Source organism: Pocillopora verrucosa, chromosome 10 (assembly GCF_036669915.1).
Source record: "Pocillopora verrucosa isolate sample1 chromosome 10, ASM3666991v2, whole genome shotgun sequence".
Taxonomy (NCBI): domain Eukaryota; kingdom Metazoa; phylum Cnidaria; class Anthozoa; order Scleractinia; family Pocilloporidae; genus Pocillopora; species Pocillopora verrucosa.
Window position 1 is genome coordinate 6,144,759 of NC_089321.1, and position 27,789 is coordinate 6,172,547.

At 36.5% G+C, this 27,789-nt stretch overlaps 4 protein-coding genes across 4 annotated transcripts in view; all 4 read right to left on the minus strand.

The window, feature by feature from the left end:
- The window catches only part of LOC131786990 (arf-GAP with GTPase, ANK repeat and PH domain-containing protein 1), a 296,718-nt gene that overhangs the window by 244,597 nt on the left and 24,332 nt on the right, over nucleotides 1-27,789 (minus strand). The gene's annotated exons all lie outside the window — the stretch shown is intronic.
- LOC131789187 (histamine H2 receptor-like) lies at nucleotides 2,176-5,904 on the minus strand. Its single transcript, XM_066173729.1, has 2 exons — nucleotides 5,781-5,904; nucleotides 2,176-3,218 (listed from the first exon to the last, which is right to left on the minus strand). The coding sequence occupies exon 2, from the start codon at nucleotides 3,194-3,196 to the stop codon at nucleotides 2,291-2,293; it is 906 nt and encodes a 301-aa protein (XP_066029826.1). The 5' UTR covers nucleotides 3,197-3,218; nucleotides 5,781-5,904; the 3' UTR covers nucleotides 2,176-2,290.
- On the minus strand, nucleotides 14,543-16,263 carry LOC136283978 (histamine H2 receptor-like). The gene has a single exon (XM_066173611.1). It carries the CDS (start codon nucleotides 16,246-16,248, stop codon nucleotides 15,343-15,345), a length of 906 nt encoding a protein of 301 aa, XP_066029708.1. The 5' UTR covers nucleotides 16,249-16,263; the 3' UTR covers nucleotides 14,543-15,342.
- LOC131789191 (adenosine receptor A3-like) lies at nucleotides 25,641-26,546 on the minus strand. The gene has a single exon (XM_059106274.2). It carries the CDS (start codon nucleotides 26,544-26,546, stop codon nucleotides 25,641-25,643), a length of 906 nt encoding a protein of 301 aa, XP_058962257.2.

Sequence of the window (27,789 nt, forward strand, 5' to 3'; positions counted from 1 at the left end):
AGGATTCAATTCAGAGACTGGAGCGTATCGCGTAACCATTTTGCAGGACCCTAGATCACATAAAATCCAAATTCAACCCGCGATATTCAAAGCATAGGGTTTTAAGGTGTTCGGTACCTATATAGTCTTTGTTTTGTTTGAGACGATTTTGTCCCGGAGTTTTTGTGTTCATTTACATAATTTACATAGGCGAATCCAAAGTTTTGAAGGCTGTATTTTAAACGTATGGAAATGTATACATAGTGAGGCAATTCAAGTGAGGACTTATATTTCCGTACTTGCTCTCGAAGGGGGCTAGGGACAGGGGAGCATTAAAGAAGGAGTTGTTTTAAACCGGAAATGCAGAACTATGGAGTACTCTCTCAGTGCACGATTATTCACCCTAGTCGGTTTCGACGAACTTGTGGAAACTCATTTATCTATTTTTTGTTTGTTGTTGTTTTTCTTGTTTTTATTAAGTCTCCATTAATGGGTGGATCGTTAATAAAGTGAAGATTTCAACCCGAATCAATAAACGCAGATTTGAAAAAAAATACGTTCTACCAGTATTTTTCTCCCTGGGAGGCGGGGTTGCGTGGGCTGTGTGTCAACCTCAGAAGTCATTAACTATGGCGGCTCTTGCGGCAAGGTGTCACTTGATTCGGATTAGGCTAGTTAACTTATATCAGAATTGCAATTTTTATCACAACCAGTTACCAGGATTCCTCAGGGACGATAACAATAGAATTTAGTCTCTTCGGTCTGAATGAAAAGCTGAACCTCTATTTCGCTCCCATTGCAAAAAAAAAGCGCAGCTATTTTCCTCATTTTAGTTATCTGTCCCTAATTATACTTTGAAAGAAAGCAAAAAACTGATGGCACAAAATCTTTTTTAGCAATACAAATACTCGCTGTCTGAACACATTAAATTCAAGCGTCCTTCGAATTTTCCAACCATATATCCGAGATGTTCTTAAGTTCCAAAATGGCACATTGACTTGGGTTATTACACGATTTGAAGTACGTATGATATTTCTATTGTGCTGCCTCTAAAAAGTTTAATTAATTTCCTAAGAGAGTAATACCCACACCTCCCTCTGTCAATCAATCACACCAGGAGACCTCAGCAAAACGCAATTGCAAATGCAAACAATTGATCGTGTGAACCACCCAACGCAAATGCAAACGCAAGCGTCAACCGAAGTAATAAAAACATTTTCATCTTCTTAAGCCAGTATTTGTGTTCGCTTCTCACACGTGTGAATCGGAAAAAGCGCAATCATTGTCGGCCATCTTGGAAAAATACTTTTACTGTGCTTGCGTATCTCTCTTTCCTTGCATTTACGTTGGACGTGTGAACTCGCTTCCATTTCCATTTGCGTTTGCGTTTTCATTTGTGTCGCACGTGTGAACCAGTCTTCAGACCCTTCCGTGGAATGACATACTTATAATTACAGGGCTGAATACGTTTTCACCTGAAAATTGGCAATGTTTTTTATATGATGAGCCGTTTTGTCTTCATTTCATAAAAAATGATAAATAAAATAGAAGGTCGACGTTTTGGGACTCTTTTGCTCTCACTGGTAGATAAGCTTAGAATTTTACTCGGTGGCGAGAAGATATCTAGGTTTTCTCGTTCTCATGTTGTTCGGGAAATGCCGATTTACATCTTCGTCGCTTACCTCAATGAATCTTGCTGCCAATCAATATTCCAAACAACAAACAAACCAAGTTCATTCAGCAAAGTTTAAACAGGCCCGAATCGTGTCGTCGTTGCTTAATATCACCACGCCACGTGTTACATACGAAAAATACGCCTCTTGGTTCCTGGATGTGGTGGTCGTATTGATACTACGAGTGTGGACGTCAGTGTTTTATTTCCCGGTAAAACACTCCCGTCCATATAAAAACTGTGGTTATTCCAGAGGTTGTAAATACGATTTTTACTTTTTATTCACACATTTTTGAATTGCTTTCCTTTGCGCATAGTGCTCTTCAAAAAAAACCGAAAAAAATTGTTTTCCGTGTTCACACAATCAATGTGGGTGGGGGAGGGGGTGGGAGAGTCCCTCTAAGTTATTCATCTCGGATTTGTTAAAAGTCACATTTATTTTGGTTCAAGTCAAGCTCTTATGCTCACAATTTTGGGCCTATAAAAAGTTGATCAAACTGTTTCTATTTAAAGGCAAAACTATACTGTATCAATTACCTGTTCCTATACCTCCTCCTCCTCCTCTTTTTTACAAGTGTTAAGATTTCAATAGAAACCAAAACATAAAATGGAAATGCTGGTAGTTTTCTTACTTTTAATCTACGCTCTCCTAAGGTTACGAAGTGGCAGATTTGCTGAGGCGATACGAGAAAGGTCTGGGACCCTGTAAAATAGCTGTAATAAACCTTCTCTGAATCCTGGCATCCGAAGAGCGTAAATTATAGGATTTACAAGTGAGTTAGCGTAAAATAGAACTAGCACAGCCAGATAAATGTGAGCATTCTGGAAATAATTTAAGGAAAGGCCACAACATGCTATATATATTATCGTTGGTAGAAAACAAAGTAACGATACAAGTGAGACGATAAGCGCAGTACCCGTCAGTTTTCTTTCTCTTTTGGACCTAGAATGGAATTGAAGATGACGACTACATCGTACTTTGATAACAACGAGGATGTAAGATACACATATAACAAATAGAGAAACTGCATAAAATGGGAGATAAAAGTAGGTATTAATTACTTCGACATAACCAATTTCCCATGAGAAAATTATAGCGGCTACTCTAACAATAGGTATTAACCAAATGACAATAATTATGGCTCTATAAACCCATTTCCTCACAAAGCGATGCCTGAATGGACAAAATGTTGCGTGTAGCCGTTCTAAGGAAATAGCCATAAGATTTGTAAAGGAAGTGAATAGGAATAGAAGTTGAAATGCAGCGGATAAATACAAAGACCAAATAGTCTCTCGTTTGTACTTCCACAGCGGACAGAACCACGCTATATAGTGTTCAATCTGTAGCGGCCCAGAGACTGCGCCCACTAAAAGATCGACTATCGCCTGATGGATGATCAAATATGTACTCCGCCGCTGTAGCTGCCGCTTCATCTTCACCAAAACCACAATGGTGATGATGTTAAGGATGACAATGGCCAGACATTCGATGATGAGGACCACAAGCCAAGGAATGCACTCTGAAGCTGAAGCGATAGGATGCATTTTCTCTGAGCTCTGTTGACTGCTATAAAAATAACAGAAAACAGTTCAATTAGAGGTAAAATGAAATACGAATTCAATATTCTCAATAAAGAAATAAGTCAATTATTGCTTCATTTTTTTGAACGTGTTTTGACCAACTAAGTTTCATCTGCTAACTTAAACTGATCCTCGTGTTTTTTTATGCGAGATTCATATCCGGAAATTTAATCATTCAGCCTATTCATTTATTTTTCTTTTGAAAAAGACGAATATAATAATATAAAACATTTTCGATGTTCACTGAATAAGTGGAAAGCTTTGCCACTAGTGATCTCAATTGCTTGAAGGAAATTTATAGCCTCCAAAGGCAGATGGCAACAAACAATTGAGAGATCTTCCGGAAATATTGTAGAAAGACTTAATAGAAAGACCCGCTCCTCTTCTCGGTGCCGCTATTAGAAATACGGTTATTGTTGCTACCGCCTTGAAAATTTCAAGACAAATTAACCGTAAGTACGGTGAAATGTAACGAGCATTTTTAAAAGCAAAAGCATCTCTTATTTTTTGTTTTCTACACCCAGAAGTTTAGTCATGGTCTTTCCCGGTTCGGATAAATTTCTTCCTTTGTCAATATCATAAGTAACAAGCTGGAGAAAGATATCTTTTTCGTCGCGTTACGATTATTAAGATTATCAATGACACATTTCCGTCCATATTGATTCAGTTTTCCTCATCTCATCGAAGGCAGAATTTGCAAACGAATCTTAAGAATATTTTGAACTTACCCCAATGATATCGAAAGTGTTTTAAAAAGTGTTGTTCAAAGCAAAAGTATCTCTTATTTTTTGTTTTCTACACCCAGAAGTTTAGTCATGGTCTTTCCCGGTTCGGATAAATTTCTTCCTTTGTCAATATCATAAGCAACAAGCTGGAGAAAGATATCTTTTTCGTCGCGTTACGATTATTAAGATTATCAATGACACATTTCCGTCCATATTGATTCAGTTTTCCTCATCTCATCGAAGGCAGAGTTTGCAAACGAATCTTAAGAATATTTTGAACTTACCTCAATGATAACGAAAGTGTTTTAAAAAGTGTTGTTAAAAGCAAAAGTATCTCTTGTTTTTTGTTTTCTACACCCAGAAGTTTAGTCATGGTCTTTCCCGGTTCGGATAAATTTCTTCCTTTGTCAATATCATAAGCAACAAGCTGGAGAAAGATATCTTTTTCGTCGCGTTACGATTATTAAGATTATCAATGACACATTTCCGTCCATATTGATTCAGTTTTCCTCATCTCATCGAAGGTAGAATTTGCAAACGAATCTTAAGAATATTTTGAACTTACCTCAATGATAACGAAAGTGTTTTTATCATTTTAACGAATTGAGTTTAAGTCAAATGCAGAAAGGGCGGTTTTCAAATAGAAAAGAAAGTAACATGCTGAGGAAGAGTGCAATGCAGACTAAACTTATCACTTTTAGAACTCCAATTTAGTTTTTCCGAATGATTGACAGATAATAGCTGAAAGGAAAACGACATTTTTAGTGCAGCTGAACAAGAATTACAGATAGAGGCATCCGCCCATAACCTCGGCGATTGTTATTTTAATTAACGTCCTGTATGGTGGTAAATCCACCCACAAAACAGCTGAATATAGAGAATCAACATTAGCACATCAAACGAGTGGAAATAAATAGTTTGTAAAATCCTTGAATAGAGCTTTGAAAGCTTTAGGTTTTTACGGGAGAAATTATATCATTGAAGCAGGCAAGTTAACCGGCTTTGAACGATTCGTTAGAAATAAGAGGTCCATTTGTAATTTGTTTTCTCTTTTTAAAGGAGTTTGGGTAAACTCGAGAAGTCATAAACTACGGCGGCTTTGCGGCAAAGTGAACTTGATTCGCACCGCGAAAGTCAGATGTAAAAATAGTGTTGACAATTTTATCGCGCTCAATCACCAATTTAGATTGTCGGTGACCATAGCAACAGAATTATATTTGCTACCTTTCTTTTGTTCTTTGACTCATGTTCCTGTTCCGTTTTTTTGGTGCAATACAGTTCCAGAAGTTTGATAATTCAGTGTCCCTCTCTTTTTGGAACAAATTTCTTCTTTTTTCAACAATACAACTTTCTTTTGATATGCTCTGAATAAGCAAAGGCCTTTCTACAAGATATCTCAATTGCCTTAACCGTTTTATAAGCATCAAAAGAAGCTAAAATTATAAAAGATTGTATATAAATAATAATAAATATTGTATTATAAAATTTTAAAAGATTGTCGATGTGTGTAAATATGATAACAGAGATGGCAAGAGGGAATCAAGTTGGAAAATGTTGTACTAAGTAATGAAACAAAGAAAGATCTTTTCATCGTCTCGTCACGAACGTGTAATGAAGGCTGAGAAGGAACAGGCTTTTCACAAGAGGTCTCCAATTCATCAACCGTTTCATAAGCATTAGAAGGAGGAAGTAAGAGTACAATTCTAGAATTTTCCACAGGCTTCCAAAGGATTTTCCATAAACTCTCTCCACCCACTTTAACTCGGCTTACTTCATCTCACCAAAACCAGACTTTGTAAAAGAATGAAATCTTACGAACCTACCTCACTGATAACGAAGTACTTCGTATCCTTTAAAAACTGAGTTAGAGTCAAATTTGACCAAAAGCGGTTCTCCGAATGAATGAGAAACAGTATGCCACGGAATGGTGATAGAGAATAAACACACCACTATCACGACTCGAATTTAACTTTTCAAATGTCTGAAATATGATATTCAGATGTCGTAAGACGTTTTGAGTGCAGCTGAACAGGAACAACAGGTAAACTATTCTAAACCTGTACGTCGTTAATTCAAAGAAAGTTCCGTATCTATGTGAACCCAAACCGCCGGCAAAACCGCTTCGTCTGGAGAATCAATATCTGAATATCAAATAAATGAAGATGAATAGTTTCCGCTTCGTCTGGAGAATCAACACCTGAATATCAAATAAATGAAGATGAATAGTTTCTAGAAACCTTGAATGGAGGAATGAAAGCTTTTGGTGTTTACAGGAGAAGTTATATCACAGAAGAAGGCAATTTAACTGGCTTGGAAAAACATTTCAAAATTGAAATACGAGGCATCTTTTTTAATGTTTTTAATTTTGGTTCACAAGATTTTCTTTTTTACTTAAAAAAACTTCTTTACTCGATTTTTCATTTGGTAGTTTTTTCTTTGATTTTAAGTTGAAAAGTTGTGGCAGCGTGATCTAAGGTGTTACAACACTCATCAGAACAAAGAGTGCGACATTGTGGAGAATTATGTAAATATCTGAAAATATGAGAGGTCCCATTACTGATCAAGTGCTCACGTACGCGTGTGGATAAATGTCGAGGGGTTTCGCCGACATAGCAGGCATTACAGCTCGCACATAAAAACTTGTAAACCACACACGTACGGAGCCCACGAGGGATAGGGTCTTTCACCCCAAACATATCGCCTATTTTAAAAGATGAAAAAGCTAACTTTACATCGATGTTGTTACAATAACACTTAGCAAATTGGCGAACCCTTTTTTGCGTGATAACAGAAAAAGGGCAAATGTAAGGCAATTTAAAATAAAAGTTAGTAGTAGTGTCTGAAACGGAGACCGGGGGATCGCACTCATCACGGGTGAGCGTGAGATACCGATTGACAACCCTTTCAACCAGATGGGCTGCAAAAAGATTCTTTTTAAGGATTTCAGTGAGTTTCTAGATGTTTTCGTGGAAACCCAACCATGCGTTGTTGATTGTGTAGGCTCTATCAACAAGAGTGCGAATGAGAACCAGGGATAGGGTATAGAGCTAAAATAATAAGTCAACAGTCAACATCACCAACTTTATGATGTTAATGTAGTAATTTCTATATTAAAGACTTTATTTTCTTGCAAGGTAGGTCATAAGTAAAGCAAACCTACTGAACAGAACTTCAAGAGTGTCGTCATAAATTCGACGGTGTAATTTTTTGAAACTAATACAGTTGTAATCTCATATCTTAAGTTAAAAATATTCTCATGAATAAGACATTTATTGGCAGGCTCACGTTCACTATCTCACAGGCAGGATCATAAAGGAAGTAATTAGAGTATGTTAATTTTAGTGCAGCTGAACCGAAATTTTGTATGGAAGCATACACCTGATTTGCGTTAATTTGGACTAAGTCCTTTACTTTATCGTAGTCAAACTGCAAAATACTATCGGAGATGAGCTATTTCCTTGATCATAGAGTTTAATTTTTTAAAAGCTGTTGATTAGTACCTAAGAATATATAATATTAAACGGGAAAAATGATCCAGCCGACAAAACTTTGGAATATAAAATAACACGGTGACGTTTATTTCTTTTGATCTACCGCTGCATTTGTATTTAATTTAACTCCAACTCCGGTTAATGAAGGTAGTCTTCTCTCCTCATGGTGATTCCGATTTTTTGATACTTGCCATTTGAAAACTCGACGTTCTGCCTTTCCCTGTAGAAGATCCACCTACAAAACAGCTTAATATAGAGAATCAACATAAGCACATCAAACGTGTGGAAATAAATAGTTTCTAAAATCCTTGAATGATGGTTTGAAAGCTTTTGGTTTTTACGAGGAAAATTACATCATTGAAGCAGAAGAAAGGGAGATAAGCATTATCATTTATAGGCATCAAAAGAAACAATCTAACTTTTTAGAAACTTTTCCACATGCTATTATACTATAACAAATATGGCAAGAGGGGATCAAGTCCTCTCTTCAACATGATAAATGTTGTACTCGGTAATGAAACAGGAAGATCTTTTCATCGTCTCGTCACGAACGTGTAACGAAGGAACAAGCTTTTCGCAAGGTCCGTTTCATAAGCATTAAAAGAAAGAAACAAAACCAAAATTCTCAAATTTTCCACAGGCTTACAGAGGATTTTCCATAACTTCTCTCCACCCATTTTAACTCGCTTTACCTCCTCTCCCCAAAACTAGAGTTTGTAAACGAATTAAATTTTACTAACATACCTCACTAATAACGAAGTACCTGGATCCTCTAAAGATTTGACCAAAGGCGGTTTTCAGAATGAATAAGAAAACAACAAGCCAAGGAAAAGTGATGGAGAATAAACACACCACTATCAAGACTCGAAATTAGCTTTCAAAATGTTTGACATATGACATCTAGATGTCGTACGAACTGCAGCTGAACAGGAACAACAAGTAAGCTACACTACGCCTGTGGGTCGTTAATTCAAAGAAAGTTCCGTATCTATGTGAACCCAAAAACAAAACAGCTTCGTCTGGAGAATCAATATCTGAATATCAAATAAATGACAACGGGAATGTTTCCAGAAACCTTTAATGCAGTTTTGAAAGCTTAAGATGTTTACAGGAGAAGTTATATCACTGAAAAAGGCAATTTAACTGGCACAGAAAACATTTCAAAATCGAAATACGAGGCATCTTTTTTAATGTTTTTAATTTTGGTTCACAAAATTTTATTTTTTCCTTAAAAAAACTTCTTTAGTCGATGTTTCATTTAATAATATTTTTTTCTTTGATTTTAAGTTGAAAAGTTGTGGCAGCGTGACCTAAGGTGTTAAGAAAAAGGGCCAATGTAAGGTAATTTAAAATAAAAGTTAATAGTAGTATCTGAAACGGAGACCGGGGGAGTGCACTCATTACGGGTGAGCGTGAGGAAGGATCCAGCCGACAAAACTTTAGAAAATAAAATAACACGGCGACGTTTATTTCTTTTGATCTACCGCTGCATTTGAATTCAATTTAACTCCAACTCCGGTGGGTGAAGATAGTATTCTCTCCTCATGATGATTCCGATTTTTTAATACTTGCCATTTGAAAACTCGACGTTCTGCCTTTCTCTGTGGCAATAAAACCAACAAATATTAATAATTTGGTTATCGGCTAAAATCAAAGTGGTGTTTCTGATACCTCTGATTGCAAGCAGCTGCAGTTATGTGTTTATTTTTGAGACCCTATCATGTGTTCACCATTCTATCTAATTTCTCTCTTAGTTATCTGTGCAGTTGCTGGTTAGGGTATCTCAGTCATCATCCTCGATTATTTTTTTTTCCACTCAGAGAGAAAGAAAACTGAATGGAAGCTCACTAATCGTTGCACTTGTATCGCTATTTAGTTTTCTAAAAGCGACAAAATGCATTGCTTTTCATTCTTATCGTTTAGATGTTTCTACCGTTTCTATCGCTAGTCAATTGCAACTTTTACATGAGTCTACTCGTCTACGTTCAGCCAGAACTCGATTCGGAGACTGGAGCGTATCGCCTAACTATATTGCAAATCCCAGATCATATAAAATCCAAAGACAGTACGCGATATTCAAAGCGTAGTGCTTGAAGATATTTTTGGCTCCCACAGTATTTGTTTTGTTTGAGGCGATTTTGTCCCAGAGTTTTTGTGTTCATTTACATAATTTACATAAACGAATCCAAACTTTTGAAGGCTGTATTTTAAACGTATGGAAATATATATACATAATGAGGCAATTCAAGTGAGGAATGATGATTATATTGCCTTACTTTCTCTCGAATGGGGTGGGGGGGGGGGAGCATGATAAATAGAGAATAATACATGGGGTGGGGGTTGGGAGCACAATAAATAGCGCGTAGATGTGGAATTTCTCTTAGAGTTGAGCACGAGAAGAGAAATTCCATATTTACAAACAACCATGTTTTATTTTGTTAATCATATAAACACAATAGCCCTTTACTTGGAAGAAAAGCCGACTTCATTAATGAATGAAAATAAGTGAATCAACAATCCTCGAATAACGATCGTAGAGTGCGTTGGCGCTGACTCCTAAGATGGAAAAATGCATTGAATCATGATTACAAAAACAACAATGGTCGTAATTTTCAATTTACAAAATTCTCATTCATTGACTTTCTCCTTTCCGACAGAAGAAGTCTTTCAGGTAAACGGCCAAAATTGGCCAGTGGCAAATCTTCCAGTTGTCGATTTTCATTCTCAGCCAAGAGAAATGCTAACACCAAAGCCACTGAATACGCAACTTTCGGTTTTTCTTTTAGTATATTGGTTTTCTTCCCCTTCTAGGAAAGTTTGAACCTCATTGTCTGTCAGCGATACGGATTTTTTAGTGTTTTAGCCACCATAAAGGAGTTATTTAAGCCGGAAATGCAGAACTTTGGAGTACTCTCTCAATGCACGATCGCTCACCCTGGCCGGTTTCGATGAACTTGTGGAAACCCAGGAAAAAGTCCTCTATTGCTTTTGTAAAGTATATTTCTTAACAATACACACGTGAATATAACAACACAACCGTGTTTAGACTGTAAACATAATAAACTCTCATCTAAATACTTTTATTGATCACGCACATAAACCCAGTTGTCCATAAAACGAAGCCTATGGACGGAATGTTTCTTGAAGCCTTTCTTGTGAAATGTACAGTAAGATTTTAATTTCGGCAAGATAATCTGCTCTTTTTAAAAACATTGATCTTCTTTGCTCTGAATTACCTGATCTAATACACTGAACTATAAGACTCGTATATTGATGGTTTTGTTAGAAGTTTCTTTTTTGAACTAATCAGCCCTTTTTAACTTAAGACTCCCTATTTATATATGTGGTTACAATGGCAACATTTTTTTGTCTCATTTAATGATTTTTCCCTCCTGTTTCCACCAAACGCAATACAACGCAACGATAAAGTGGTCGAGGAAATCTTTTGACAACATACGATGAAAAACGCTCGTAAAATGCAAATTTTAAAAATATCGGTTAACTAGTTACTTGTCCGTAATAAAACAATTTGATAAGAAGTCGTCCACCCAGCAGGATAACCCGAATAGCATCGGCATGAAACCTGCATAAAAATAATCCTGACATAAAAACTACCGTCAATGTCATACCCCTTGGAACCTTAATAGCGAGTTAATGATAATGTTATTAGCAGTTTTGCCATTCGTCTTCCTCTCAAGCTTTTGCGAAGCTCAACTCCCATGTTCTAGATCCCCAATGCAACGTAGAGAGGCCTGTAAGGGCCTTTGTGCCTTTACATGGGCCGGATATCAGACCTGGAGCATAAAAATGAAATTAGACATACGAAGATTAATTACTTTCAATATCACAACAATTTCAGAAATTTACTTGCACATACCGAAAAGTCTCATCGAAGATTCAATACTTAGCTGAGGTTTCTTTCGTTGATATAAATATACATATGTTTCTCTAGCATGACAAATGCCGACTACATAATATATCAGTGAAAAGAAGAAAAGGAAATTCCAAAGCTATAAGGCTCACGAAGATATTTGTAGTGGTTTTATGTTTACGTCGTTAGTGTTCTTGACCAACAGCATGCACTAACTAAATAAATGTAATTACAAACTTCTAACGAGTCTAGGACTGAGGTGATATCCTATCGATAAGAATATCAGGGCCGTTATCACAGAGCTGCGCACTGATATCTCAAATCCTTCTATTTTTACGCTCATAAATGTTAGAAATGGTCTGTAAGAGTTGAGTGCTTCATCAAACTTTCCTGATGGACCGATACAGCCTTTCGTTACCAGTCTTCCTCGGAGTGTCTTGATATTGCGGGGCGGAAGACACTATGTTGATGTTGTTGAATCTGAGGGGTTAAGGAGATGAAATGTTTACTTATACACCGTTGTGGAAGACGACTTTTCCCAGGTAAATATAAGCATAACTTAGTTGATGTTCGTTCCATAATTTTTCTTACTGTTCATATCGAAGACTAGCGAAAACCTCGATCAGAAAGCTACCTAAACATCCATTTGATCCGAAGGGAAAATATTTAGTGCATGATTAAAATTCTATTTTTATTTTCCATTGTGTGGATGTTTCAGGGATTTAATTATCGTCCATTTCTCCCGTCCATTGCCAAAAATAAAGTGACACCTTCTTGGAGCTTTTCGAAAAGCTCGCGATCGCGATTGTTAAATGCACGATGGACCAACGTGCTCTCCTCAACCCTGAATACATGTATCTGTTTTTGTATGATCAATATTATCTATTAATTTTTTTAAATTTTTTTTTGACGTATGACCCTCTTCCATTTCGTTAATTGTCCGAGCTTGAGTTTCAGTTATTGAGTGATTTTGCAAAGGTGAAAGTCTGGGCAACGGAAAAAGTACGGAGCGGTTCGTCAAAAAAATTGATAAAAACTCAATATTACTCTTTATTTGATCCTTTTTCAACTACATATCACACTTGTCTGAACTGGAATTTTACTTTCTGTGTGACTGTACAAACCAAAAGCGGAAAACTATTGAGCGGTGCGTGAAAGAAAGGTTAGAACAGGTTGTCCGAGTTCGGTTATTTTGTATTTCATGAGACAAAAGAAAATGTTGAGAGCTTTGGCTGAGACTGGCCCTCCTATAAGCATGTCCTAAATTTTTGGCAGGATTTTAGAACAAGAGAGTGCTCTCGTGTCATAATTCAAATGTTCCATGCTAATTATCTTAAACATCTGAAAGATTAGAAGAGATTAACCTTCCGTCGGATGTGAGATTAGATCTTTCCCAACCAAAGGATAGAAACCTGCTATTGTGTAATGAGTGGAGGTATGCCCGAAAGGTGAACAAAACAGAAAGTGTAATGCATACGCAAACCTCGCTCTCCTGAAAGGTTTTTTCGACCAATTCCTTAACTCGATTTTAAGGTATAAGACTCCAAAAATGCCTAATTTTCATCGTAGTCACTAAGGAAGGGCTAAAGCAACCCAACAATCCCAAATTTTTAGGCCTTGTATTAAAACATATTATGAATAAACAACAGTAGTGAAGTTTTTCGTCGGACGCCGAAGCTTGATTGGTTTTGTTCGTTCGAATCGTGTGCCTCGCTCCCACGCTTGCGTGACACTGGTGCCAATATATTCACAACAAAACAGCTGAGTTCTGATCGCCTCGCGGATCAAAGAAATAGGTATCTTTTTGTCGTTCGCCAAGTCATTATTAACCTCGCGACAAAAATGCCAGTTTCTGATTCTCTGGAAGCCCAAATATTCAATCTCTGTAAGACGTTTTGAAGAGAATCGACAACATCCCCCTAAGACGGAAGATTCGAAAGCTCGTCAGTCCTTAATTAACTGTCTTATCTCCGTAAGGGAAGAACCTTCATTTTCTTAAACTTTTAATTCCCCGATTTTGTCACCCGGTTCAACTATTTCTTTCTCTCTTGGGTAGTCAGTCCTATTTGGGCTGTTGTTATCGGAGGGAAGAACCTTTCCTTTTTCACCTGGTTCTGTCTCCCACGGGTAGTCAACCCTACTTGGGCTGTTGTTATCTGAAGGCAGAACCTTTCCTTTTTTAATTTGGGTCTATCTCTCTTAGGGTGTTGGTTCATTTTAGACTGTGCGTTTTTATCTTATAACAAACTAATTTTGAGTATGAATCGCGAAATAATAAAATTTACTTGTCTCGATCGTTCATAGTTTTTTCCTTTGCAGATTTAATATAACGTAAACCATGTAAAATTGTGATGAAAAAGCCATTTTTGTTTCATTAGAAAAAATAATTCTCTTCTTGAGATGACCAACCAATCTTAACTGAATCATTTATAGTAAGTGCACGTTCCGTTGACTGGTAATTTTTCCGTCGATGATGTGTTTGCCTTGGTGGTGTCTGCCCTCAAATCCCATGGATGTTTCATTAACAAATAAATAACAAATTTAGGAATAAAAAACTCGTCATGAATAGGAACAATAGGTAAGCTAAATTACACCTGTACGTCGTTAATTAAAAGAAAGTTCCGTCTCGAAGTGAACCCAAATCGCCGGCAAAACAGCTTTGTCTGGAGAATTAATATCTGAATATTAAATGAATGGACAGGAATAGTTTCTAGAAACCTTGAATGGAATGTTAAAAGCTTTTGGTGTTTACAGGAGAAGTTATTTTACAGAAGAAGGCAATTTAAGTGGCTGAGAAAACATTTCAAAACTCAAATACGAGGCATTTTTTAGTGTTAGTACTTATGAGTGGTCCACAAAATTCTCTCTTTTCCTTTAAAAAACTTCTCTGGTCGATTTTACATTCTTATATCTGCACTGAACTAGTCATTTTCTTTTATTAAAAATAAACTTCTTCTGTAAACTTGGTTCCTTATTATATTCAGTTCAAGAAATTGCCTAACTTAACTCAGGTTATTAATTACAGCTGTGGATGTTATTTTCAGTTATGTATTCGCAAGATAAATGGGTAGAAGTTTTACGAACAGAAATCTTTAAAGCGGTGATAAAGACAGTGCATCTATAGTATGGAGTTACATAAAGATTGCTTTGTTGAAAGTTGGTAATAATTTCTCAATTAAAGACTTTATTCTCTTACAAGGTAGGTCATAAGTAAAGCAAACATACTGGACAAGACTTCAAAAGTGTAATTATAAATTAGACAGTCTTATTGTTTTAAAACTAATACAGTTGTAATCTCATATCTTAAATTAAAAATACTTTCATGAGTAAGACATTTATTGACAGCCTTGCGTTTCACTGTCCCACAGGCGGGATCGTAATTAGAGCATATTAAGTTGAGTGCAGCTGAACCGAAATTTTGGATGAAAGCGTACACACACTGTATTGAATTAATTTGGACGAAGCTCTCTACTTTATCGTACATCATGATAAACTGCAAAATACTATCGGAAATGAGCTATTTCCTAGATCCTAAAGTTGAATCTTTAAAAGCTGTCGGTTAGTACCTGAGAATATATAATATTAAAGAGGAAAAGTGACCCAGCCGACAAAACTTTTGAAAATAGAATAACACGGTGACATTTATTTCTTTAGATCTATCGGTGCGTTTTTACTTAATTTAAGAGTAACTCCAATGGGAAAAGAAAGTATTCTCTCCTCATAATAATTCAGATTTTTTTATACTGGCTATTTGAAGATTCCTCGATGATTTTTTCGTTCCACACAAAGAAAATTCTAACTAACCGGAAGCTCACTAATGGTTCCACTTATATCGTTGTGTAGTTTTCTAGAAGCGACAAGATGCATCGCTTTTCATTTTAATCATTTAGATGTTTGTGCCGTTTCTATCCTTCGAGTCTATTCTCATATCACCAAAAAATGAAATGGAAATGCATGTTACTCGGCTAAGAAGTTTAAGTTATTTAAAAGAAAACTTTTATATATAGTTTTCCTACCATTAATCTACGCTCTACTAAGGTTTCGAACTGGCAGGTTTGCCGGGGCGATACGAGAAAGGTCTGGGACCCTGTACACTAGTTGTAATAAACCTTCTCTGAATCCTGGCATCCGAAGAGAGTAAATTATAGGATTTACAAGTGAATTGCCTAAACATAAAACTAACACAGCCATATAAATATGAACATTCATAAAACGAGTGAAGGAAAGGTGAAGACACGCTAGATATATCATCGCTGGTAGAAAACAAAGTAAAGATACAATTGAGACGATAAGCGCAGTACCCGTCAGTTTTCTTTCTCTTTTGGACCTAGAATGGATTTGAGGATGACGACTACATCGTACTTTGATAATAATGAGGATGTAAGATACACAGATAACAAACAGATAAACTGCATAAAATGGGAGATACAAGTAAGTATTAATTACCAGTAGATCAGCAATTTCCCATAAGAAAATTTGAGCGACTTCTCTACAAATAGGTATTAACCAAATGACAATAATTATGGCTCTATAAACCCATTTCCTCACAAAGCGATGCCTTAATGGACAAAATGTTGCGTGTAGCCGTTCTAAGGAAATGGCAATAAGATTTGTAAAGGAGGCGAACGAGAATAAATGTAAAAATGCAAAATATAAACCATTAGACCAAATAGTATCTCGTCTGAACTTCCAAGGCGGACAGTATAACGCCATTCTGTATTTAATCCGTAGCGGCCCAGAGACTGCGCCCACTAAGAGATCGACTATCGCCAGATGGATGATTAAATATGTACTCCGCCGCTGTAGCTGACGCTTCTTCTTCACAAAGACAACAATGGTGATGATATTAAGGATGACAATGGCCAGACATTCGATGATGAGGACCACAAGCCATGGAATACACTGCGAAGCTGAGTAAAAAGACTGCATTTCCTCTGAGCTCTGTTAGCTGCTATTAAATAACAGAAAACAGTGCAATTAGAGATAAAATGAAATATGAAATCAACATTCTCAATAAAGAAATATATCAAATATTGATTCTCATGTTTTTTGACGTGTTTTGACCAAGTAAGTTTCGACCGTCGACTTAAACTGATCCTCATGTTTCTTTATGCGAGATTCATATCCGGAAATTTAATCATGATCAGCCTCTTCCTTTTTTTTTTTTTTTCGATGAAAACGAATTGCTTTCTCAGAAGAAAACTTATAGCCTCCAAAAAAAGAAGACAACAAAAAAATTTATAAATCTTCCGGAAATACAGTAGAATGACCTGCTCCTCTCCTCAGAGCTGCTATTAGAAATACGATTGTTGTTGATGCCGCCTTAATAAATTAACTGTAGGTACGGTGAAATATAAATAACATTTTTAACAGCAAAAACATCTCTTATGTTTTATTTGCCACACTCAGAAGTTTAATCATTGTCCTTTCTCGCTTTGGATAAATTTCTTCCTTTGTCAATATGATAAGCAACAAGCGTGAGAAAGATATCTTTCTCGTCCCGTTACGATTATAAAGATTATCAATGACATATTTCCGTCTATATTGATTCAGTTTTGCTCATCTCACCGAAGGTAGAATTTGCAAACCAATCTTAAGAATATTTTGAACGTGCCTCACTGATAGCGAAAGTGTTTCTATCCTTTAACGAATGGAGTTTAAGTCAAATGCAGAAAGGGCAGTTTTCAAATGGAAAAGAAAGCAGCATGCTGAGAAATAGTGCAATGAAGACTAAACTTATCACTTTTAGAACTCCAATTTAGTCTTTCCGAATGATTGACAGATAATAGCTGAAAGGAAAACGACGTTTTTAGAGCAGCTAAACAGGCATTACAGATAAAAGTATCCGCCTGAACTTCGCGATTTTTAGTGTGTTTAAAGTCCTGTATCGTCGTAAATCCACCTACAAAACAGCTAAATATAGAGAATCAACATAAGCACATCAAACGAGTGGAAATAAATAGTTAAATAATAAGCTTTAGGTTTTTACGGAAAAAATTATGTCATTGAAGCAGAAGTAAGGGAGGTAAGCATCATCATTTATAGGCATCAAAAGAAACAATCTAACATTCTAAAAACTTTTCCACATGCTGTAATACGATAACAAAGATGGCAAGAGGAGATCAAGTCCTCTCTTCAACATGATAAATGTTGTACTCGGTAATGAAACAGGAAGATCTTTTCATCGTCTCGTCACGAACGTGTAACGAAGGAACAAGCTTTTCGCAAGGTCTCAAAATCCTCAACCGTTTCATAAGCATTAAAAGAAGGAAACAAAACCAAAATTCTCAAATTTTCCACAGGCTTACAGAGGATTTTCCATAACTTCTCTCCACCCATTTTAACTCGCTTTACCTCCTCTCCCCAAAACTAGAGTTTGTAAACGAATTAAATTTTACTAACATACCTCACCTGGATCCTCTAAAGATTTGACCAAAGGCGGTTTTCAGAATGAATAAGAAAACAACAAGCCAAGGAAAAGTGATGGAGAATAAACACACCACTATCAAGACTCGAAATTAGCTTTCCAAATGTGTGACATATGATATCTTTAGATGTCGTTAGACGTTTTGACTGCAGCTGAACAGGAACAACAAGTAAGCTACACTACACCTGTACGTCGTTAATTCAAAGAAAGTTCCGTATCTATGTGAACCCAAATCGCCGGCAAAACAGCTTCTTCTGGAGAATCGATATCTGAATATCAAATAAATGAAGATGAATAGTTTCTAGAAACCTTGAATGCAGTTTTGAAAGCTTTTGGTGTTTATAGGAGAAGTTATATCACTAAAGAAGGAAATTTAACTGGCTTAAAAAAACATTTCAAAATTGACATACGAGGCATATTTTACATTTTTTTAATTTCGGTTCACAAAATTTTCTTTTTTTCCTTAAAAAACTTCTTGAGTCGATTTTTCATTTGGTGATAATTTTTTCTTTGATTTTAAGTTGAAAAGTTGTGGCAGCGTGATCTAAGGTGTTAAGACACTCATCAGAACAAAGAGTGCGACATTGTGGAGAATCATGTAAATGTCTGAAAATGTGAGAGGTCCTATCAAGTGCTCTTGTACGCGTGTGGATAAATGTCGAGGGGTTTCGCCGACACATCAAGCGTTAGAGCCCTCACATTAAAACTTGTAAACCACACACGTTCGGAGCCCACGAGGGATAGGGTCTTTCGCCCCAAACTTTACATCTAACTTTACATCGATGTTGTTACAATAACACTTAGCAAATTGGCGAACCCTTTTTTGCGTGACAAAAGAAAAAGAGCCAATGTAAGGTAATTTAAAATAAAAGTTTGTAGTAGTGTCTGAAACGGAGACCGCGGGGGGACTGCTCATCACGGTGAGCGTGAGGTACCGATTGACAACCCTTGAACCAGATTGGCTGGAAAAAAATTCTTTTTAAGGATTTCAGTGAGTTTCTAGATGTCTTCGTGGAAACCCAACCATGTGTTGTTGATCTTGTAGGCTCTATCAACAAGAGTGCGAATGAGACCCAGTTTGTAGGGATAAGGTATAAAGCTAAAGTAATTAGTCAACAGGCCCGTAAAGGTTTTCTTTCAGTCAACACTTAATCACCAACTTTATCATGTTAATGTAATAATTTCTTAATTAAAGACTTTATTTTCTTGCAAGGTAGGTCATAAGTAAAGCAAACCTACTGAACAGAACTTCAAGAGTATCGTCATAAATTCGACGGTGTAATTTTTTGAAACTAATACAGTTGTAATCTCATATCTTAAGTTAAAAATATTCTCATGAATAAGACATTTATTGACAGTCTCACGTTAACTATCTCACAGGCGGGATCATAAAGGAAGTAAGTAGGGTATGTTAATTTGACTGCAGCTGAACCGAATTTTGTATGGAAGCATACACCTGATTTGCGTTAATTTGGAACAAGTCAGTTACTCTATCGTGGTCAAACTGCAAAACACTGTCAGAGATGAGCTATATCCTTGATCATAGAGTTTAATTTTTTAAAAGCTGTTGCTTAGTACCTAAGAATATATAATATTAAACGGGGAAAATGATCCAGCCGACAAAACTTTAGAAAATAAAATAACACGGCGACGTTTATTTCTTTTGATCTACCGCTGCATTTGTATTTAATTTAACTCCAACTCCGGTTGATAAAGGTAGTCTTCTTTCCTCATGATTATTCCGATTTTTGATACTTGCCATTTGAAAACTCGACGTTCTGCCTTTCCCTGTAGCAATAAAACCCACCAATATTTATAATTTGGTTATCGACTACATTCAAAGTGGTGGTTCTTATACCTCTGATGGCAAGCAGCTGCAGTTATGTGTTTATTTTTGAGACCCTATCGAGTGTTCCCCATTCTATCTAATTTCCCTCTTAGTTATCTGTGCAGTTGCTGGTTAGGGTATCTCAGTCATCATCCTCGATTATTTTTTTTTCACTCAGAGAGAAAGTAAACTGAATGGAAGCTCACTAATTGTTGCACTTGTATCGCTATTGAGTTTTCTAAAAGCGACAAAATGCATTGCTTTTCATTCTAGTCGTTTAGATGTTTCTATCGTTAGTCAATTGCAACTCTTATATGAGTCTACTCGTCTACGTTCAGCCAGAACTCGATTCGAAGACTGGAGCGTATCGCCTAACCATATTGCAGATCCCAGATCATATAAATCCAAAGACAGTACGCGATATTCAAAGCGTAGTGCTTGAAGGTGTTTTTGGCTCCTACAGTCTTTGTTTCGTTTGAGACCATTTGTCCCGGAGTTTTTGTGTTCATTTACATAATTTACATAGACGAATCCAAACTTTTGAAGGCTGTATTTTAAACGCACGAAAATATACATACATAATGAGGCAATTGAAGTGAGGAATTATGATTATATTGCAGCCTTACTTTCTCTAGAATGGGGTGGGGAGTGGGGGAGCGTGATAAATAGAGAATAATACATGGGCGCACGTAGATATGGAATTTCTCTTCGCGTTGAGCACGAGAAGAGAAATTCCACATCTACAAGCAACCATGTTTTATTTTGTTTATCATATAAACACAATAGCCCTTTACTAGGAAGAAAAGCCGACTTCATTAAGGAATGAAAATAGGTGAATCAACAATCCTCGAATAACAATCGTAGAGTGCCTTGGCGCTGACTCTTAAGATGGAAAAATGCGTTGAATCATGATTACAAAAACAACAATGGTCGTAATTTTCAATTTACAAAATTCTCATTCATTGACTTTCTCCTTTCCGACAGAAGAGGTCTTCCAGGTAAACGGCCAAAATCGGCCAGTGGCAAATCTTCCAGTTGTCGATTTTCATTCTCAGCCGAGAGAAATGCTGACACCAAAGCCACTGAATACGCAACTTTCGGTTTTTCTATTAGTATATTGGTTTTCTTCCCCTTCTAAGAAAGTTTGAACCTCATTGTCTGTCAGCGATACGGATTTTTTAGTGTTTTAGCCACCATAATTCAAGAAAGCTCTAACAAACAACTTGTAATGAGAATCGTGAAGGCTTTGCCGTTCATTCATCAACCTGACCGAGTGGTGCCAAAGGCGAGTGACGTATAAGCAGCTGATTAGCTATATCAACACACGTGAAAAAATACGATGTTTCTTCACGTGTGTTGTTACGGCTTTTCTCGGGGCCGGAATCCCCGTATAACACCGCAGTTTATGTGAGTAAAGGAGTTATTTAAGCCGGAAATGCAGAACTTTGGAGTACTCTTTCAATGCACGATCGCTCACCCTGGCCGGTTTCGATGAACTTGTGGAAACTTAGTAAGAAGTTCTTCATTGCTTTTGTAAAGTATATTTCTTAACAATACACACGTGTATATAACAACACAACCGTGTTTAGACCGTGTTTAGACTGTAAACATAAACTCTCATCTTAACACTTCTATTGATCACGCACTTCAATTCTTGAAAACTGCAGGAGTCTTACATCTGTTTGTCAATCAATCCGAAACGTAGACATCATAAACCCAGTTGCCCATAAAAAGAAGCCTATGGACGGAGTGTTTCTTGAAGCCTTTCTTGTGAAATTTACAGTAAGATTTTAATTTCGGCAAGATAATTTGCTCTTTTTTAACAACATTGATATTCTTTGCTCTGAATTACCTGATCTAATACACTGAACTATAAGACTCGTATATTGATGGTTTTGTTAGAAGTTTCTTTTTTGAACTAATCTGCCTTTTTTTAACTTCAGACTCCCTATTTATATATGTGGTTGCAATGGCAACATTTTTTTGCCTCATTTAATGATTTTTCCCTCCTGTTTCCACCAAACGCAATACAACGCAACGATAAAGTGGTCGAGGAAATCTTTTGACAACATACGATGAAAAACGCTCGTAAAATGCGAATTTTAAAAATATCGGTTAACTAGTTAGTTGTCCGTAATAAAACAATTTGATAAGAAGTCGTCCACCCAGCAGGATAACCCGAATAGCATCGGCATGAAACCTGCATAAAAATAATCCTGACATAAAAACTACCGTCAATGTCATATGAGATATTAACTCCGTCATTACGCTGCTTGGTAATGCTATGGCCTAACCGGTTCTGCTCTCTCTGAGAATGGACAGGCGGTCAGTGGTCACGCTCCAGCAAGGACTGCCGTAGGAAGTACGTAAATTTTGTGTCCAATGCTAGCGCTGCAAATGAGTAACGACATTCTCTCTGGCACATCTTTGATCGTGAAAACGCGCGCGCAAGAGATCTGTCACTCGCTTGCGCGAACCAGGGGGCGAATACTCTCAGTTTCTATGTAACCTTTTCTGGCAATTACGAGTTTACCTGTTTGGGCCTGATCTCGATAACTGCTGAGTATCACTTTTTCGTTGACAAGATACGCGTCGCATAAAACACGCATAGCCGTCTTTCCATGCTTTTGATGGGAAAGTTACCCTGAAAACAAGTGACAGAGCAGTTTTTGAAAGCTGCCTACACATTCATTTGATCTGAAGGGAAAATATTTAGTGCATGATTAAAATTCTATTTTTATTTTCCATTGTGTGGATGTTTCAGGGATTTAATTATCGTCCATTTCTCCCGTCCATTGCCAAAAATAAAGTGACACCTTCTTAGAGCTTTTCGAAAAGCTCGCGATCGCAATTGTTAAATGCACGATGGACCCACGTGCTCTCCTCAACCCTGAAAACATGTATCTGTTTTTTTATTATCAATATTATCTATTAATTTTTTTGAATATTTTTTTTGACGCATGATCCTCTTCCATTTCGTCACTTGTCCGAGCTTGAGTTTCAACTATTGAGTGATTTTGCAAAGGTGAAAGTCTGGGCAACGGAAAAAGTACGGAGCGGTTCGTCAAAAAAATTGATAAAAACTCAATATTACTCTTTATTTGATCCTTTTCAACTACATATCACACTTGTCTGAACTGGAATTTTACTTTCTGTGTGACTGTACAAACCAAAAGCGGAAAACTATTGAGCGGTGCGTGAAAGAAAGGTTAGAACAGGTTGTCCGAGTTCAGTTATTTTGTATTTCATGAGACAAAAGAAAATGTTGAGAGCTTTGGCTGAGACTGGCCCTCCTATAAGCATGTCCTAAATTTTTGGGAGGATTTTAGAACACGAGAGTGCTCTCTTGTCATAATTCAAATGTTCCATGCTAATTATCTTAAAAATCTGAAAGATTAGAACAGATTAACCTTCCGTCGGATGTGAGATTCGATCTTTCTCAACCAAAGGATAGAAACCTGCTATTGTGTAATGGGTGGAGGTATGCCCGAAAGGTGAACAAAACAGAAAGTGTAATGTATACGCAAACCTCGCTCTCCAAGAAGGTTCTTTCGACCAATTCCTAAACTCGATTTTAAGGTATAAGACTCCAAAAAATGCCTAATTTTCATCGTAGTCACTATGGAAGGGCTAAAGCAACCCAACAATCCCAAATTTTGAGGCCTTGTATTAAAACATATTATGAATAAACAACAGTAGTGAAGTTTTTCGTCGGACGCCGAAGCTTGATTGATTTTGTTCGTGCGGATCGTGTGCCTCGCTCCCACGCTTGCGTGACACTGGTGCCAATGTATTCACAACAAAACAGCTGAGCTCTGATCGCCTCGCGGATCAAAGAAATAGGTATCTTTTTGTCGTTCGCTAAGTCATTATAAAACTCGCGACAAAAATGCCAGTTTCTGATTCTCTTGAAGCCCAAATATTCAATCTCTGTAAGACGTTTTGGAGAGAATCGACAACGTCCCTCTAAGACGGAAGATGCGAGAGCTCGTCAGTCCTTAACTAACTGTCTTATCTCCGTGAAGGAAGAATCTTCATTTTTTTTAAACTTTTAGTCCCCGATTTTGTCACCCGGTTCAACTAGTTCTTTCTCTCTTGGGTAGTCAGTCCTATTTGGGCTTTTGTTATCGGAGGGAAGAACCTTTCCTATTTTTCACCTGGTTCTGTTTCCCACGGGTAGTCCTACTTGGGCTGTTGTTATCTGAAGGCAGAACCTTTCCTTTTTTAATTTGGTTCTATCTCTCTTAGGGTGTTGGTTCATTTTAGACTGTGCGTTTTTATCTTATAACAAACTAATTTTGAGTATGAATCGCGAAATAATAAAATTTAATTGTCTCGATCGTTCATATTTTTTCCTTTGCAGATTTAATATAACGTAAACCATGTACAATTGTGATGAAAAAGCCATGTTTGTTTCATTAGAAAAAATAATTCTCTTCTTGAGATGACCAACCAACATGAACTGAATCATTTATAGTAAGTGCACGTTCCGTTGACTGGTAATTTCCCGTCGATGATGTGTTTGCCTTGGTGGTGTCTGCCCTCAAATCCCATGGATGTTTCATTAACAAATAAATAACAAATTTAGGAATAAAAAACTCGTCATGAATAGGTACAATAGGTGAGCTAAATTACACCTGTACGTCGTTAATTAAAAGAAAGTTCCGTCTCGAAGTGATCCCAAATCGCCGGCAAAACAGCTTTGTCTGGAGAATTAATACCTGAATATTAAATGAATGGAAAGGAATAGTTTCTAGAAACCTTGAATGGAATGTTAAAAGCTTTTGGTGTTTACAGGAGCAGTTATTTTACAGAAGAAGGCAATTTAAGTGGCTGAGAAAACATTTCAAAACTCAAATACGAGGCATTTTTTTAGTGTTAGTAATTACGAATGGTCCAAAAAATTCTCTCTTTTCCTTTAAAAACTTCTCTGGTGGATTTTACATTCTTATATCTGCACTGAACTAGTCATTTTCTTTTATTAAAAATAAACTTCTCCTGTAAACTTGGTTCCTTATTATATTCAGTTCAAGAAATTTCCTAACTTAACTCAGGTTATTAATTACAGCTGTGGATGTTATTTCCAGTTATGTATTCGCAAGATAAATGGGTAGAAGTTTTACGAACAGAAATCTTTAAAGCGGTGATAAAGACAGTGCATCTATAGTATGGAGTTACATAAAGATTGCTTTGTTGAAAGTTGGTAATAATTTCTCAATTAAAGACTTTATTCTCTTACAAGGTAGGTCATAAGTAAAGCAAACATACTGAACAAGACTTCAAAAGTGTAATCATGAGTTAGACAGTCTTATTGTTTTAAAACTAATACAGTTGTAATCTCATATCTTAAATTAAAAATACTTTCATGAGTAAGACATTTATTGACAGCCTTGCGTTTCACTGTCCCACAGGCGGGATCGTAATTAGAGTATATTAAGTTGAGTGCAGCTGAACCGAAATTTTGGATGAAAGCGTACACACACTGTACTGAATTAATTTGGACGAAGCTCTCTACTTTATCGTACATCATGATAAACTGCAAAATACTATCGGAAATGAGCTATTTCCTAGATCCTAAAGTTGAATCTTTAAAAGCTGTCGGTTAGTACCTGACAATATAAAATATTAAAGAGGAAAAGTGACCCAGCCGACAAAACTTTTGAAAATAGAATAACACGGTGACATTTATTTCTTTAGATCTATCGGTGCGTTTTTACTTAATTTAAGAGTAACTCCAATGGGAAAAGAAAGTATTCTCTCCTCATAATAATTCCGATTTTTTTATACTGGCTATTTGAAGATTCCTCGATGATTTTTTCGTTCCACACAAAGAAAAACCTAACTGATCGGAAGCTCACTAATCGTTCCACTTATATCGTTGTGTAGTTTTCTAGAAGCAACAAGATGCATCGCTTTTCATTTTAATCATTTAGATGTTTGTACCGTTTCTATCCTTCGAGTCTACTCTCATATCACCAAAAAATGAAATGGAAATGCATGTTACTCGGCTAAGAAGTTTAAGTTATTTAAAAGAAAACTTTTACATATAGTTTTCCTACCATCAATCTACGCTCTACTAAGGTTTCGAAGTGGCAGGTTTGCTGGGGCGATACGAGAAAGGTCTGGGACCCTGTACACTAGTTGTAATAAACCTTCTCTGAATCCTGGCATCCGAAGAGAGTAAAGTATAGGATTTACAAGTGAATTGCCTAAAAATAAAACTGTCACAGCCATATGAATATGAAAATTCATAAAACAAGTGAAGGAAAGGCGAAGACACGCTCCATATATCATCGCTGGTAGAAAACAAAGTAAAGATACAAGTGAGACGATAAGCGTAGTACCCGTCAGTTTTCTTTCTCTTTTGGACCTAGAACGGAATTGAGGATGACGACTACATCGTACTTTGATAACAATGAGGATGTAAGATACACAGATAGAAAATAAGCAAACTGCATAAAATAAGATATACAAGTAAGTAGCAATTACCACTTCATCAACAATTTCCCATAAAAAAATTTGAGCAGCTTCTCTAACAATAGGTATTAACCAAATGACAATAATTATGGCTCTATGAACCCATTTCCTCACAAAGCGATGCCTGAATGGACAAAATGTTGCGTGTAGCCGTTCTAAAGAAATAGCAATAAGATTTGTAAGGGAAGTGAACGAGAATAAATGTACAAATGCAAAAGATATATGACGAGACCAAGTAGTCTCTCGTCTGTAATTCCATTGAGGACAGAACCTCGCTACTCTGATTTCAATCTGTAGCGGCCCAGAGACTGCGCCCACCAAGAGATCGACTATCGCCAGATGGATGATCAAATATGTACTCCGCCGCTGTAGCTGCCGCTTCTTCTTCACAAAAACAGCAATGGTGATGATATTAAGGATGAGAATGGCCAGACATTCGATGATGAGGACCACAAGCCATGGAATACACTGAGAAGCTGAGGAGAAAGGCTGCATTTTCTCCGAGCTCTGTTAGCTGCCATAAAAATAACAGAAAACAGTTCAATTTGAGATAAAATGAAATATGACTTCAATATTATCAATAAAGAAATATGTCAAATATTGCTTTTTACGCATCTTTAACGTGTTGTGAAGAACTAAGTTTCGTCCATTGACTTAAACTGATCCTCATGTTTCTTTATGCGAGATTCCTATCCGGAATTTTAATCATTCAGCCTGTTCAGTTTTTTTTATTTCGATAAATATGATATAAAACTTTTTCGATATTCACTGAATAAGCGGAAAGCTTTGCCACAAGTGATCTCCATTGCTTGAACGAAATTTAAGCCTCCAAAAACAGACGGCAACAAAAAATTTAGAGATCTTCCGGAAATAGAGTAGAAAGACTGAGTAGAAAGACCTGCTCCTCTTCTCGGTGCCGCTTTTAGAAATACGGTTGTTGTTGTTACCGCCTTGAAAATTTCAAAGACCAATTAACTTTAGATGGGTTGAAATATTAATAACATTTTTAAAAGGAAAAACATCTTTTATATTTTATTTTCTACACCCAGAAAGTTTAATCATTGTCTATTCTCGCTTCCGATAAATTTCTTCCTTAGTCAATATCATAGGTAACAAACTAGAGAAAGAGATCATTTTCGTCGCGTTACGATTATTAAGATTATCAATGACATATTTCCGTCCATATTGATTCAGTTTTCCTCATCACATCGAAGGCAGAATTTGCGAACGAATCTTAAGAATATTTTGAACTTGCCTCACTGATAACGAAAGTGTTTCTATCCTTTCAACGAATTGAGTTTAAGTCAAATGCGGAAGAGGCGGTTTTCAAATAGAAAAGAAAGCAGCATGCTGAGGAAGAGTGCAATGCAGACTAAACTTATCACTATTAGAACTCCAATTTAGTTTTTCCGAATTATTGACAGATAATAGCTGAAAGGAAAACGACGTTTTTAGAGCAGCTAAACAGGCATTATAGATAAAAGTATCCGCCTGAACTTCGCGATTTTTAGTGTGTTTAAAGTCCTGTATCGTCGTAAATCCACCTACAAAACAGCTAAATATAGAGAATCAACATAAGCACATCAAACGAGTGGAAATAAATAGTTTCTAAAATCCTTGAATGATGGTTTGAAAGCTTTTGGTTTTTACGAGGAAAATTACATCACTGAAGTAGAAGAAAGGGAGGTAAGCATCATCATTTATAGGCATCAAAAGAAACAATCTAACTTTTTAGAAA

Excerpts from the sequence above, each read along its gene's own strand:
- LOC131789187 (XM_066173729.1), bottom strand. The coding sequence starts at position 3,196 with ATGCATCCTATCGCTTCAGCTTCAGAGTGCATTCCTTGGCTTGTGGTC.
- LOC131789191 (XM_059106274.2), bottom strand. The coding sequence starts at position 26,546 with ATGCAGCCTTTCTCCTCAGCTTCTCAGTGTATTCCATGGCTTGTGGTC.
- LOC136283978 (XM_066173611.1), bottom strand. The coding sequence starts at position 16,248 with ATGCAGTCTTTTTACTCAGCTTCGCAGTGTATTCCATGGCTTGTGGTC.